The 15,887-nt window shown below is 40.5% G+C and overlaps 1 protein-coding gene across 1 annotated transcript in view; it reads left to right on the top strand.

Annotated features, from left to right (window-relative positions):
* The first annotated feature begins 10,282 nt into the window (after positions 1-10,282).
* septin9b (septin 9b) overlaps positions 10,283-15,887 on the top strand; it is a 57,502-nt gene continuing 51,897 nt past the window's right edge. The window contains exon 1 of the mRNA XM_085354947.1: positions 10,283-10,357. Coding sequence (XP_085211073.1) covers positions 10,336-10,357 — 22 coding nt within the window. The 5' untranslated portion in view covers positions 10,283-10,335. The remainder of the gene's footprint in view (positions 10,358-15,887) is intronic.

The following is a 15,887-nucleotide window of genomic DNA, read 5'->3' as shown; positions in this document are numbered from 1 at the left end:
TCCAATGATATAAGGTATCCGTGTCAAAATATTAGCCTGACCCCTTTCACAAAGTAAAAAGACAGAAAGGCATGAATGATGAGTTGTGGAGGATGATCAGTGACCACTTACAATCATCCATTTTTGGCCAGTATCTTTATTTACATCAAACTGAGATGCAGTTTCCATGAACATAAAGTTGAAATCATGTCAGCTCACTTATTGAGCTGCAGAATAACAGAATGCAGTTGCAGTTGGCCAACAAGCAGCTGCTCACAGTCCAGTCCGGTGCTTAATGGTGCTTTTATTTATTGTGGTCCTGGTCTTTGGAACAAGCTGCCTACAGACCTGAGATCAATTATAACTGTGGATATATATTTAAAAACAGACTCAAAACCTTTTTATTCACCCAGGCTTACACAATAGGTCCCATTCTTTTGTTTTATTTTGTTGCGTTCACTGCTTTATGGCGTGGTAACCTACACATGTTTTTATGTTTTTAATCTTCTTGAGTTTATTTGATTTGAGGCTTTTCTGTGTGATGTTTGTATTTTCTTCGCTTCTCTGCATGGCTTCCATTGAGTTACTTCAGCTTCCTTCCATTGTCTAAATGCATCCATTGGATTAAACTAATTGGTGTGGCCGATTAATGGTATGCCACAGCTGTGAATGACTGTCTGTCTAATGTTGTATTGCCCTGCAACACACTGACAACCTGTCCAGAGTGTACCCCACTTCTTTCCCTATGACAGCTACAATAGGCTCCAGCTAGCCTTTGACCCTCAATTGGGTAAGCTGAGGAAAACGGATGGACAATAAATTCTACCTTTATTATGTGAAAATGATAACATAATAATTTGCTCAAGATCGTCATTCTCATGAAGATCTTGTATCACTTCTTGCTACTGTAGCTGCCATTACTACAATTATAGGTATTATTTGTGACTGTTGTGATTATGTACTTAAATAAAATGAAATTCCAGCACAGATTGTTAAATGTGTTTAAAAACAGCAACTCCATTACGTCTTTCTCCCACTGCAGACCACTTGTGAATTTTTTTTTGGCCCACTCTTATCTGGGTCACAGTAATTTAATAATAACTGAAGTCACTCTTATCCAAAAGTCGCACTGTAACAGTATCTGCCTCTAAAATCCAGCATGACTTGGGGTCTGTTAAAAATCTCACTAATCTTTTTTTTTTTCTCATCTCTTTAGAAAAGTCAGAAAAATGTTAATGAATTCTCTTTAACCTCGGATCTGTGCAACACACAGCTTATGTAATTGAAACTCTGTCTTCTTGCATTTATTTGGGACGTACTTCTTTGCCAATCTCCACATGAACACCGCAGAGCTCATGTGTCAGGCACTCGCTCTGTGTGCATCTGTGTGCATGTGCCTATGTGTATCTTTGCCTGTGTGTGATGAGTATGTGCGTGTGCTGTCTGGGTCCGAGTTGTGGATTTAGACATCAGGAGCTTGGCATGCTGATTACAGAGGTCTGAAGCCACAGGGAACCACAGGAACTCTCCTCTCTTTCTCCCTCCTTTTTCTTTCCAGCATTATCCCTCCATCAGTTCAGGCTAATTTGTAGAGATGGAGGTGAAAGCAGGAGGCCTGGGGCTTATGTGGCAGGATTCTGTGCCTTATGATAATCAGCCAAATCGCATAGCTTTGCTCCTCTCATCCGTGCTGTCTAAGCTTACCTTAGTCATTTACCTAATGCGCAGTTAACCACTGTGGACTGTAAGTTTATAATGCACAATGAGGTATATTACACACTGTAGCAAATGTAGCATTGCTGACAGACTGTTATTGTTAGAGCCTAACAAATCTCATATGGATTTGGGACGTCAGTATTTCAGGCTGTTTTTATTCTGGCTTCTGTGATAATCAGAACTCAAAATGAGCTTTTTAGAAAACAAGAAGTCCTGCACGGTTAATAACGATGCACAGCGGCTTCGGCTACTGTCTGCAGCATCTACTTAGTGTCCAAATATTTATCAGTTGCTGCAACAGACGCCTTATTTCCTGCAAGGGATCAAGAACTTTTAGGATATCCCATTTTATGCAGACTGCTGCCAGCCCACTATCACATCTAATGATTACCTTATGGTGAATAGGAAATAGCCAGCAGTGTTACCACAACCATGCTGGGATGGACAGACATGCAGACTGCACTACTAGCACTTTTACAGCCTCCGACAGTCCAAATGACCTGAGAATGGGATTTAAATTGTCAGAGAACTGGGAGAGAGGAGCCTGTGTGAGTTATAGCTTAAAGGAATGGGCTTTCCTGTGAACTGGATTTGGCTGGATGGACTGTGTGAGCGTGTTTCACTCTGCGTAAGTGTGTGTCATGGATTGGTTCACTTTCTGGTTCTCACAGAGGATTGCTTGAGTGCATCTCAACAAGGATGTACCAGCTGCTGAGTCAGCATCAGTAATTACTTCAGCTATGTGTTTTGTACTGCTAATATTATGAGCTGTGAAACATCTTCTCGGGCGGAGCCTTAACTGTCTTGAGATATTGGATGGCTTGCTTTGAAATTATTTACAGACCTCGGAGATACTCAAGGGATGAATCCCACTAAATCTTGGAACCCCCTTGAACTTGTATTTAGCGTCACCACAAGTTCTGTTCAGGTTCATAAACACGCTAACATGCTTCAGTAAGCTGGTGATCATGGTAGACATTATACCTGCAGCACTGCTATATTTAATCACAGCCTCACCGTGCCGCTGGTGTGACTGCAAGCTGCTCTTACTTCCAGGCGGTGAGTGGTTTATGCCACGGCTGTTCCACTTTGTTGCCTTCAGTGGCCTCTAATGCATCTACAAACACTTTTCAGGTCAATCTGTTGCCTTTTCCTTCCTATAATCTCACCAATACAGAGGGTTGCGGTTTAAATAACAGGAAATACTTAGCAATACGACATGATTAATAGCGACTTTGCTGACTTACGGCATCGTCATTAGATCGGGAACTGCGCCGTTTCTCTTCTGTTTGTTCTTGTGTTGTTTCTATAGTTTCCATTGCTGTTCATTCTGTGATTGTGTCGTTCGCACAATGAGCAGTGGGAGCTTGTTGAAAAAGCGGAACCATCTTAAACTCCCAATTTAACACACAGAGCTGTGCACACTCACAAGAGTGCAGGCCATGTGGCTAGCCATAGTGGTTCTCATATCAGTAACACATCTGAGATTTATTTGTTTTTATCACTTTAGGTCATATTTGTTGTGTTAAATTAATTTACATCCAAGTCAATTATGACCTGTTTATTCTTCTTGCGTTTTTTTAATATGATGAAAAGCATGCATAAAAACATGTAACGACTCCATCATGATTGGATTATTACCACAAAATAAACTCAAATTTTGTTCTTTACCCACAGGAGCTCTAAACATTGTGACTTGCATGTTTTAAAAAGGTGGTTTACAGTTTCTCGTGGCTGATTTCTTAACATGGAATAAGACTGAGAAATGGAGCCCGTAGGTGTTTGTATTGCAGATTCGGTCGTGGTTTGAGACCTCTAGTTGCTGCTATATTTTTTCTCATGTTTTCAGTCTTTCGCACTAACATTTTGTAAATCTTTCTTTTGAACAACCCCAAATGTCGAAGTGGCTACATGGAAATCTCAAAGGGGGTTTCCCCACAGAGATTTATATGGTTCATATAAATGAAATGTTTACAATACTTAGACAGTCGTTTATTCTTTTTACTGAATCCAGCCTGACTTGATTCACTTAAGCCAACAGATCAGCAGTTCAAAATCTGCATGATGATGAATGGGAAGCAGGCTGGGTTGTTCAGCTTCCATACATAGCTGACATGTATTATTTCAAACATATCTGATGCATTGAATAGAAAAGAAACTTCACCCAGTAGATTGTCTGCAGGGCCGTGCAGCTGGGCCGGGAGTCTACGATCTAAAAACCTGGGATAAGATCTTCTCTCGTTCTTTCTTTTTCTAATTCCCAGATTGCTGTAACGATGAGCTCTCACGGTCTAAAAGTGTCTGAATAGCTCCTGGGCTTTTTGTGATTTAGTGACTTAGAAGGTGGATTGTTATTTTTAGTTCAGTACTGTAGCGTCGGAGTTCTTTTCTGTTTACAAAAATGCATTTCCCGAGGTTTGTGTGAGCACATGGGCCCAGTTCTAAATTTGGCTTGTGTAGATGAGTGATGTGAAGTGTTGTGTCTTCCCTGTACATGCCCCAGGTTGTGTGTGTAGGCTGGAGCAGCAGAAGCAGCAGGGGACGTAAATGAGGAGGACAGTGCCTTTCTCTCTCTGTGTGTGTGTGTCTCACTGTGTATGTGTGTGGTGCACATGCAGCAGGGGGAAGATGAGTGCTGCGTAGCTCTGTGGTGAGGTCATCAGACTGTGGCTAACAGCACCACATCACTTTTTGTTATTACTGTTTTTTTTAGCTCTCCACCATCTCCTGAGTGCAGATGGGATTCTTGAATACTGAACATTTGGAGAAAAGAGAGGATTTGAGCGAGCTGTGCACGTGTGTGTGTGTATGTGTGTGCAGTTAGGCATGTCACTGTCTCTGTTATTACATATGAATATATGTGTTTGCACTGCAGCGTGAATGCGCAGCATAAATTGCAATGTGTTTCTGTATGTCTGCCTGTGTTTTGACAGGTGCTTGTCTGTTTACTTGAAGCCAGATTTATTCTTACGTGTAAATGAGGTGTAACAGCAGAGATTTATTTCTTTAACCTGGAATCCATACTTATAAAGTTTGCTCTGGCTAAAGTGCACTTTCTCTTAAATGTAGCAGAATTCATGGTCACATGAAGATCACAAACATGATGACTGGTTATTGTGGGCTGAGTTTGTTTTCTCCTACATGACTCTAAAGACACCAAACAAGTTCAAGACAGACTCAGTTAGCCAATCAGAAGCCAATCTCCCCTGGAAGGCTCGTCCGTGCGAACATCATCACTCTCACAAGTAAATTAACAATGTAAATAGGATAATTTGGCCTTTTAATAATCATCACATGTAAAGTAAATATGTGACATCTAAAGGTAATAATTCACTTTAGTTTGTAGCACAAGTGTCAGCAGGAACATTCATAATGGCTTTCTTGTTCTGTCCCTGTTAACCATGCCATTGTTACACTGACCAACCGCGCACAATGCCAAGACCCTGAAAGTCAAGCAGCCAAATTAAATCCAACCATCATTCATTTCATTTTAAACTGTTCTCCCCCATCTCCCAGTAAAAATATCTTCCCATGAAAGCACAATGTTTGTAGATTTTCTTTTTACAACTCTTGCATTGCAGCGGCTGTATAACTACCTGAAAATAAACACTCAACTACAAATCAGTTTTAATTTGCCAAGTTTAGTTTTGTCTGTAGAGTGTGCAGTCTGAGTGTAGATCCATCTAAAAGGTGTTTTTCACTCCTGAAGACACAAGAAGCTTTCAGCTCTCACCTTTTCTCCTCTCTTTCCCCTCAATTTGCCTCTTTCACCGCTTCCCATGCTCGCTCCTCCTCTTCTCATTTCATCTTTTATCTTCTACTCGCTGTTTCTTTCTCCTTCATTGTGCACCGCTGCCCTGCAGGCATCCCTTTAGTGTTGGCTTACATGCTGGTGAGTTTTTTTTGCCCGACTGTTATATAACTAAATTTAGCATGTTTGAGTCACGTTTTGCCCATAGGTCGGGCTATGCAGTGACGGCTTACATTAATGTGCACCCCAAGGCTCTCCATCCACTCTTAGTCAATGTGTGATAACCTTGGGTTCATCTGGACAGGGTGGGTGGGGGTTGAGCTTGTCGCACATGAGTGAACGAGCGCACGTGCCTTTCTGTCTCATGACATCTGCCTTATAGTGTTTGTGTATTTATGTCAATGAAATGACTTAAATTCATAACAGAGGCACATACAGATAATAGAGGCTGATTATGTGTGTGTGTGTGTGTGTGTGTGTGTGTGTGTGTGTGTGTGTGTGTGTGTGTGTGTGTGTGTGTGTGTGTGATAGGAGGTTATCTCTCCAGCAGGTGATGGAGAGGTGTTGAAAGGTATGAATGAGGGAGGCCTCTGTCTGTCTCCCAAACTGTCTGATTTATGTCTTTTACAAGCTCAAAGAAACAAATTTCCCATAAACTACGCACAAATTTTGTTTTGCAGCACCCAAAATAAAGTCTTTTGGTCTGTCACATACATCTAAAATGTTTGGGTTTTGCTATACAAAAGAGATTCTTTCTAGGACCAAGGCCAGTTTACTATGTATAGTTAAACAGAAGGCATATGCAAGAGAAACGAGGCCATAAATGTCATGTTTATTCACTGGGAACATGAATTCTCTCAAAACTAACACAGTTAAACCCCTTTTTATGAGCTGTTTGAAGCTAATAATGTCCCTCTTTAAACTTGTAATTTACATTCAAGCAGAAAAAGAACATTTAAATAAATAAAGCTGAAAGGTCAGTGTCACTTTAAATAAAGATCCAAAGCACTGCTGCGAGTAATCTTCCAGCAACACTTCCCCAAACTAGGTTATGTGAGATAATTAGGAAAAGAAATGGTAATTAAACTCATAAATAAAATGATAAAATATCTAAAATGTTATTTTGGGGTTTTTTTATCTTTGTTTTCACTTTCATATTAAATAAGTAAACTAAGTCATGGAATGTCTATTTATCCTTAAGTTATAATAATCTTTACTAACCCTAGCTCCTGCATCCACATCATCGGCGCCATTTAAAGGATGTTTCCATGTAAATGTGCACATTCCTGTGTACTAATAGATACCTGCACACACAAATCAGAGAAGAAGAGTGAGACATATATAACAGGGAGAGAGTGCAAGAAACATGATTCTGGAGCATAACTTGTCTCCATCCAAAAATAAAAGAAAACAAAAGTAGCTCTTAATGTCAAACGTGGCATTTTAACACATTTTGCAGCATCAAAAACTACATTTCTGTTGTGTTATATGTGAGTGAGTCAACAAATGCACAAGCACATGTTGTGTGTTTGGTGTGTGTGTGTGTGTGGGGCGGCGGGGGGGGGGGGTTCTGACCTTGTGATTAACTGCAGCTTTGTAAGTCTGGAAAATCATCGTGGGGCAGAAAGAGCCAGTGGCCAAAACAGACATATCTCTATTTTTAAACGCACACTTTTGTCACAACATCGACTTCCTGCTTGCCATATGGATTCAACGCCAGGACGCTCACTCACAATTTGTCTGTGTTTTTATTCCGATTTGGGGTTTAAAAGGTCTCCTCCATCAGAATTTTATCGTCATCTAAACTCACCAGACGGGTGGAATTCAGAGCTGCGGTAATTGTTCTCAGCCCTTGAAAAAATGGCTGATCTGAGGCAGACTTTCCAAGGTAAAAACATTGCAATTTATAAATGCATATGGATGTTTAGAAATATAAATGGAAATCTTAATTACAACCAACTTATGAGACATAAGATTTTACCAGAATCTTCGGTCAGGTGTTTGTATTTAAAGCCCTTTGTGCGCTATAATCCATGTGTTTTTATTTTTAAAATAGTTATTTTGTTTTATTAACCTTGTTAATGATATATAAAATGATTGTTTTTATTCTAGGTATTATTAAAACTCTAATTATTGCAATTAGCCACAGAGCCTCCCTGGAGCTAAAGCTACTTAAATCCTCACATCGCACCTACACTTGAATATCCCTAATCTGTTTCTTCTGCTCTGCTTCTCCTCACTTCCCTTTTGCAGATGTCAAATGATGGCCCCCGGGACTACAGAAGAGTGGAAGCTGTGTATTTTTTTGTATGTTAGTGGCGCTTCCTGTTTTAGTCAGGATGATCCACCCCTCTACCATTTGTGTTCATTTCATGTGGAAAAGCGTGTTGAAAAATGTGAAATAATGGGAATAATCTTTCCCTTACTAGCCCTGAAATTTGAAACACAGACAAAGCAAAACAAACATTTGGTTACAAAAGACTGAAGATGAAAGTGCTCTGGTAAAAGTGCACTCCAAATAGAGAAAATCTTCTCATCATTACAGGAAATACAGTACTGTGCAACGGCGCCAGACAAAAGGAGCCAGACCTGGCTGTAATTTTTTTTAAAGTTGTCTTCTGCAATAATTCTCAAGGTTTTATGAATGTTTTTCTTTGGACATTGGCTGCTTTTTCACTCACTTTCAGTCCATTCTTTGACCATTTTAATGTGTTTTGTTAGTTCAGCCACTTAACGCTCACCTAAAAATCATCTAAGCATAAAAAGGCATCTAACTCAAGAGATGAACCGGTGTTATATTTATGCATAACCCATTTTAATTACATCTTTAGGCACTTTCTTACTATACTGATTGTCACTGTACTTCTTTTGTTTCTTGCTATATTGTTATTTGTTATATTTGTTGTAATGACCTGGCAGGACCTGAGAAATATATCTGACTCATCAGAAATGAGGGTGACTGTCCAGAAGTAAACATGGTGAAGGCTCTGTCATGGTTTGGGTTCTGCGTTGAGATCTTGTCAAAATTGATGGACTGAAAACATTTGGATCTACCATGCAGTACCATCAGGAAAGCTTGGGACTGAAAGCAGCTTCATTTGTTAGCATTACAGTGATCCCAAACTCACTGCCAATGCAGTGAATACATACCTGAATAGAAAAACACACAATGGAACTCTTTCAGTCGTGAACTTGTGTTCCAAGACCCAAGAGCTCAACATTGTCGCGGCAGTGTACGATCATCTTGACAAAGTACAGAGCAAAAGGCAGCCAACATCCAAAGAAGAGCTCTGAATGCCCTTCAAGAAGCCCGAAGAACTATTCCTGAAGACTGTTTAAAGAAATTACAACAAATCCTGTCTAAGAGAGTTCAGGCTGTGTTTGAAGAATGGAGGTGGTCATACCAAATATTGAATTTCAAGCTCATTACAATTGTATAAACTCTCTCTTTGCCTTGCATACTTTCCATTATGTTTGCACATGTTTCAGTAAATCGCTGCACGTATTTCCCATTTTCCTAACAAAATATAAAGAGAAGAAGAGCGGCTCAAGACTTTTGGACAGTAATCCTTACAGGTTATTTGACCACTTTGTCCAAGGTCTGAATAAAGAGAGATGTTGTCTATCCGCTTGTTTTCATGTATTTTTTTGTGGGTGATACAAAGACTGTTTTAGGTTTATGCTTTCTGCTGACGTTAGCTTTGCAATTTAAAGAAGGGATGTTCCTTCTAAGAAAGAGGAAGTGAGTCGTTGCATGTTAGTCTATTACTCCTCATTCTTTCCCAGACACAAAAACAAAGATGGATGCGTATGAGTTTGTTTTGCCAAGAGAGCAGCTCCCTAAGTGGCCCTTGACCTTGTTGAGCAGCAAGCAGAGGGTCAGGCATGATGTGTGAAGTATGTGTGCATGCTGCTCTGGAGCACCAGTGATTTCTGCTGCTAAATCTGGTTTTGGTTTCACAGAACAATTATGCTTTCAGACTGTGAAAAATGTTGTCATTTCCTAAATGCTGAGCTGAAAGACACAGACACAGAGGTCAACAAGCTTGTTGGTGGAGATCTTGTAATGACGATTATTAGCAAGTTGCAAAGAAGCCTCATTGAGAGGCTCCTCATTCATGAGTGCCAGGACTGAAGTGTTTTTAGATTAGGTTGGATGAGAAATCTCTTTAATCCACTTAGAGACTCATCTGTGGTTTGAAATGTTGGCCTTGGTGAATGTAGGGTTTGTATATCCTGATAGCATAATTAGTATAGCAATGATGACATGGAAACATGTAGTGTGTGTTCTTGGAGTAGTTCAGGGAGTCCTTGTGGACTGTTAAGAGTATTTCTCTTGAAATAAGCGAGTTTATTTTCACATGAGGACCTATGGCCAAGTGGGCTGAAGTTCTATTTGAAAGAGATAATACAGCCTCAGTGTCACGGGAGCAGGCGAGATAAAGAGAAAGGAGGACTCGTTTCGGTATCATGGGGATAATATAAAACACTGGAAAAAGAAAAGTGGAGGGAGAAAAAAGGCGACAGTGAAAAAGTGTCCGCTTATGATAAAAGTCTGTGAAATATGTGTGTAGGAGAGAAAATCAAGAAAGAGAGAAAGAAAAGAAAGCAAGAAAGAGGGACTCCATATGACTCGCACATGGCTGTGGTTGTCTGTTCTGTTCACTTGTTATTCTGACAGACTGAAGACATTAAAACTTGGAGGAAGTAAGAGCAAGGGAGACGGAGGGAGGAAGAGGAGGGAGGAGAGAGGGAGGGTTGGAAGAGGGGGACAGGGTGACTAAGTCAGGAGAAAGGGGAAGTCTTCAAGCAGAAAAAAGAGAGGGAAGGAAAGAGAGGAGAGAAAAGCGAGAGGGTTGCATGTGGCTATCTGAGGTAGCCATTGAGTTATGGAGCGAGACAGAATAGCTGGTAAGTTCAACGTTTTGTTCAGCGTAGCTTCTTTTCTTTTGGTTAGACTTCAGATGGAAGCAGCTTCTTAGCAGTACGGCAGCATTCAGCTATAGCCACCCCACTTGCGTTTGCATTGCTTGATCTGTTGCGGTGGGAGCCGCTGCCCTGTGTCTGCGTGTGTTTGTGTGTCTGTGTGTGTTTGTGTGTGCGCGTCCGTCTACAGGTCAACTTTAACCTTCTGATCTACGTCTCATAGATGTTGCATGAGCTACAAACCTTCAACTTTTCTTCTTTGTTTATCATTGATTGAACGCACAGCCACAGGTACAGTAGGCTGTAAAGTGCTCAGACTATTTCTATCAGCTCTCGCACACAAAGAGCCAGTGAGTAAATCTCATGTGATGAGCTGTCAAATATGACTTCCCAGAAAGAGAAATCTTCCAGTTGCTGCTGAACTGAAGCTACCAGCTTTGGGTACAGTTGATCCACATACACAGCCCATCAGTAGATAGACAGAGCTGAGTCTCCTTGCTGTCATCACAGCATTTTAAGCTGCACAGCCTAGTTGTCAGATTAGTTCTAGCTGGCACATGCAGTTTATTTTAAATTGAGGGGGATAGGAAGCAGAGCTAATATTCCTGCTAATACGATTTAGCTCTGGAAAGAAAACTCTTTCAACTTTCTTGCATCTGCTGCTACTTAGTTCTCTTCTATTCTATACTCTTTTTAAATGTATAGATTTGCTAAATCTCTAATCTGACTTATTGAGCTTTTTTTAAATAATTAAATCCTGGCATCAAGATGAGCAACAGTCTCTTTAAATCAGGTGTTTGAGCTCAGTGAGTGGCATTATGCATAGACACACATGGCACACCTATCTTTGTTTCCACTTGATGGCACTGTTGCAGTGTCATTTTATCTCCTGCACTGTAGTCACCATTTCTCTCAGTTTGTGAAATTTCCCTTGTGGATGATTCATATTTTACAGCTGAAGTGATTCTTATGGAGGTTGATGAATTTAGTAAAGACTGTCACAATAACTGGGAGGCGGTCACGGGTGGTGTTTTCGAGATATGTGACAGAGCATTGTTTTGCCAACAAGAAAGCATTGTAGTTAGATATGACTTCACCCTGGTCCATGCAAGACTTCCTCTTATTTAAGGAAGTCTTGCATGGCTGTTTCCTGGTTTTCCGTCTGTGCTGTATGGTTTAGTTTGGACCTGTTGTCTTGACAGCTGCCCCAGCCCTTACACCACCCATCGCTGATCCTCTCAGCCTCTGTTTTGTAAATGGTAAGAGCTAAGACTGTGATTGCTTAAAAGTGCAAAAATAATTCTTGTGTGCATTTGTAACACAACCATCTTGTTCCTTTTCTTCATCTGTTTGGGATTGAAGTAATATGTTCAACATGAGATGTCATCTACCATGGCTGTCCTGTATGGTGAACACATTGACTTGTTAGAATTACTTTGAAAATACAACTAAAGGAAAATAAATCAAAGCCTACGACTTGACATAAGAGATGTGTCAAGTTGCTTTATGTGTTAGCATTTAAACTGGAAGGAAATAGCCATCATGACTGTTGCGATTACATTAATTGCAGTATTTTGTGGCCTGTTTAGAATCAAATGACAATAATTCAGTAGATGTAAAAAGGATATTAAATAGGACGGTTAAAGCCCTCTTTGATAGTTTTAAAAAGACAAGTTGATACACTTCCTTTGGGAAATAAGGCAAATAAACATCTCCTCACATTTGTTAAGATCAAGAAGTTTCATCAAGTTCTTGTCTCGACACGTCTTAGTATGATGCATTATATAAACTCTAAACACAAAGTTAGTCTGGTCAGGTTTTGTTAACACAGTGATGACCCAGCAAATTCATCCAAAGCTCAGACTGTGCAATGCTCAGTAGAGTCCAAGCTGCATCTTAGACTCTGCAGGCCTCAGTTAGCATGTTAAATGTTAAAGTTCATGACAGTACAGTTAGAAAAAGACCGAACAAGTATGACTTGTTTGGAAGGGTTCCCAGGAGAAAGCCTCTTTTCACTAAGAAGATCAGGAAAGCACAGCTTGGGGTTTGGAAAGTTGCTACTGAACAAACCACACTACTTGTGTTCTTCTGAGAAGTGGAGATGTCTGGCCACAGTGCACAGCCCCATGTTTGGTAAAAACCAAACATAGCATATCAGCACAAACACCTCATACCAATTGTCAAGCACAGTGGTGGAAGAGCGATGATTTGAGCTTGTTTTGCAGCCACGGGATCAGGGTGCCTTACAGTCAGTGAGTTGACCATAAGACCACATCGGTCCGACAGATAAAGCTTGGGTCATACAACAGGCCAATGATCCCAAGCACAAATCTACAACAGAATGGCTGAAAAAGTATTGAAAAATTGAGGTGTTGCTATGGCCCTGTCAAATTCCAGACATCAGCGTGATAGAAATGCTGTGGTGGGACCTGAAGAGAGCTGTGCATAAATAAATACTTGAAACTTCAATGAACTGAAGGAACACTGTAAAGAAGAGCGGGCCAGAGTTCTTCCACAATGATGTAAGAGATTGATAAAGTTGTACAGAAAAGGATTACTTCAACTTATATCTGCTAAACGAGCTTCTACAGGCTACTGAATCATAGGATGTGCTTTTTCCCTCTGTTTTCAAAAGACTGTATCTATCATTAAAAATGCAGTCCACTTTGTTTGCAACTTTTTGGTTTATGTGAATACGATGTTTGCTTTTCTCCTCGAAGTTATTATATTCTAAAAATGCATCTTAGATGTCTAATTATGTTTGTGGCTATTTATATTCGTAAACATCAGCACGCAACGTTTAGCATTATTTTTTAATTTTAGCCTTCAGATGAATCTGAGCACATAGTCTGCAACTTCTGTCTTTAATTAACTGTTCACTCTTTTAGCACATGCATATGGGGTTGTAGAAGTGCTGTTGTGGTGTATCCACTCTGAGAGCTGTATACCCTCACCCTAAAAGACACGTGCACATAACCTCACCCACATCCACAAATACACATGAACCCAGAGTTGAAGGAAATCAAGGAAATCACTCAGCTCACCATGTTCCATAAAAAAGGTGTACAGGACATCCTCTACGAGTGAACGCCTCGCAGTTCTCCTCCCGCTGCTCTCCCAGTATCTCACCTCATATTGTTTCTTTTATTATTACTTAGTAATGATAAATGAGGGAGCCATGAAAACAGTGCATAGAGTAAAGGAAACTGATAGGGAAGCCCCACCTTCACTCCTCCTGAGAGAGGATTTCTGACAGGTGATGTTATTCAACATGATGGAAACATGGGTTATTATAAGGGTGAGAAAACAGAGATAAACAAACTCCTCTGAAAAGTTCATTCGGGTGCGAACAACTGTACAATAGTGGTAAAGTGTCAAAATATGAACAAAGCGATAGCTGTGTATGGGGAACTTGTGGGAACATTTCATGGACAAAATACTCAGGCTTGCTTTTCATCCCTCATAATGTATGTCTCACCCAAAAACTTAGGAGGCCAATTACTTACACAGGGACTAGCATCCAAGTCTGCAGACCACGACAGCCTCCTGCCACTATAAATTGTCCACGCAAATTTTAAGCCAATTTATCTTACTACGATGGAGACAACATGAATCATTTTATGTTCTCACTAGTTTTTCCAGTGAACAGTCATAGTTAAAGCAAGGCCTTATGTGCCAGTGCTACCCTAGGTGACTGCAAAATGTGCAACTTTGATCCAGGCCTAATGTCAAATCTATATAGAAAACAAAGTGATTAAATTATGTCTTTTTCCTAAGAGTATCTGTGATTTTGCTATGTTAGAAATGCTCTGCATCTCCAACACTTCAAAGTAAAAATTGTATTTGTGTTCTTTGAGGCATTGATTATAATATAAATGTGCAATTAAATGCAATGTCTCTGGAAAATCCCATCAAGGTGATCTCAGCGTGAATCATTAAATCCCATTCAAACCCCGCTCGTGAAAACATTAAACTGCTCTGGGAATAACGCATTGCTTAAAGGGTTGAACACTCGCGCACAGGTAAAAGACACAAAGCAAACAGTTCTGGTGTCTTTCACTGCCAAAGAGACAGGACGCTGAATGATTCGGGCTCGGTTTATTACAGAGCTCTTTCAGGGACACGGACCCGCAGACACTCACAAACAAACCTGCGCCTGCAGTTACAGTCAGTTTACACAAAGGCACATTTTCATGTAATGTTACTCACAGATTTGTCACTCCAGATGTCACTCTGGATTTTTGAGCTCATGCTGTTGCCCTGCCTGGATTGTGTATCCATGTTTGGATAAATACACACAAGCTTAAATGAGGTGTGTGTTTCACAAGCCGTGTGTCCTTTAGTGCAACTGCTACAGAATCATGTTGCATATTGTCCACAGTGCAGCACAAAATCTACAGTCAGCATACAGAGAGAGCCCACACACACACACACACACACACACACACACTAATATACACTATAAAGACCTGAACACACAGCTTAATCATTACTTTGCTCTGTCCTTTATTAAGGTGGACTTAAAGCTCAACACGTGAAAATAAATGTTAATATTTTACTATTGGATTTGGAATACACTGCATGTGCTGTGCTCTGTTTTTTGTCCTGAGACACCTTCACAGCAGTTGTATGAAGTAATGACACTGCACCACAAACACACAGTGTTATTCTGTGTTACTGTTGACCTCTCGGGTGTTAGGGTTAGGGGCCACTGGGTGGGCTTGGCACCCAGTGCACCTTAAAATGAAGCTTTTCATTCAGATAGGATTCCGCGAATGCTTCTTAAAAGCTGTAAATGTGCCACGCAACACTTAAGCCTCTTTGTCCATTCTTGTGGTGAAAGACGCCATTTAATTTGTGATACCTAATGTGTGACACTGAAGTAGGAAATACCAGCTTCCTGTGGTTTATTCTTTAGTTTTGGGTTTCCCTTCAATGCCAGTCGGGAATCATCTGCTACATTAATGCTTATGACCGCTACCATTAGTGTGGAAACTGTAAAACTAACCCAGGATCAGAGTGTATTTGCCACAATTCTCATTTGCAGTCATTCCTGTCTCCAAACAGGAAGTTGTGATAAGCTGCTCACTCATGACCAATCATCAATTATCGTGATAGCATCACTGCTGCATTGACTCCGCAGTAGATTCCCGCATAAGAAATCCAGTAGGACGTCCCACAGGGAGACAGTGGAAGTGGTTAAGTAAACGCATGGCTAACTTTGATATTTCACCACTTTGGATTGTTTTGTCAGCACCTTTTCAACACGATTTCTCTATCGCTACAAAGATCAGTCACCAAATTGGTTAGAGCAGCCTCAAGGACGAGCAATGTAACCATATCTACCACATCAAAAAGCAGGCTTTTCATCAGTGCCACTGCCAGCAGAAGTGCAGTAGTGCTATATTACCTGTGTCCACGGAGCTTGAATTCCCATGTTTCTCCTGATAACACAGTCACACAAGGCGGGCTGGTGCACAAATCACTTGCTGATTGCCCTGAGGCGCCATTGTAT

This window comes from Diplotaxodon limnothrissa, linkage group LG6, assembly GCF_057381915.1.
Source record: "Diplotaxodon limnothrissa isolate DT_005_m linkage group LG6, D_limnothrissa_male_GT1.1, whole genome shotgun sequence".
In the NCBI taxonomy this organism is placed as follows: Eukaryota; Metazoa; Chordata; class Actinopteri; order Cichliformes; family Cichlidae; genus Diplotaxodon; species Diplotaxodon limnothrissa.
The sequence above is the reverse complement of the archived record's forward strand: the minus strand, read 5'-3'. Positions and strand labels throughout refer to the sequence as shown.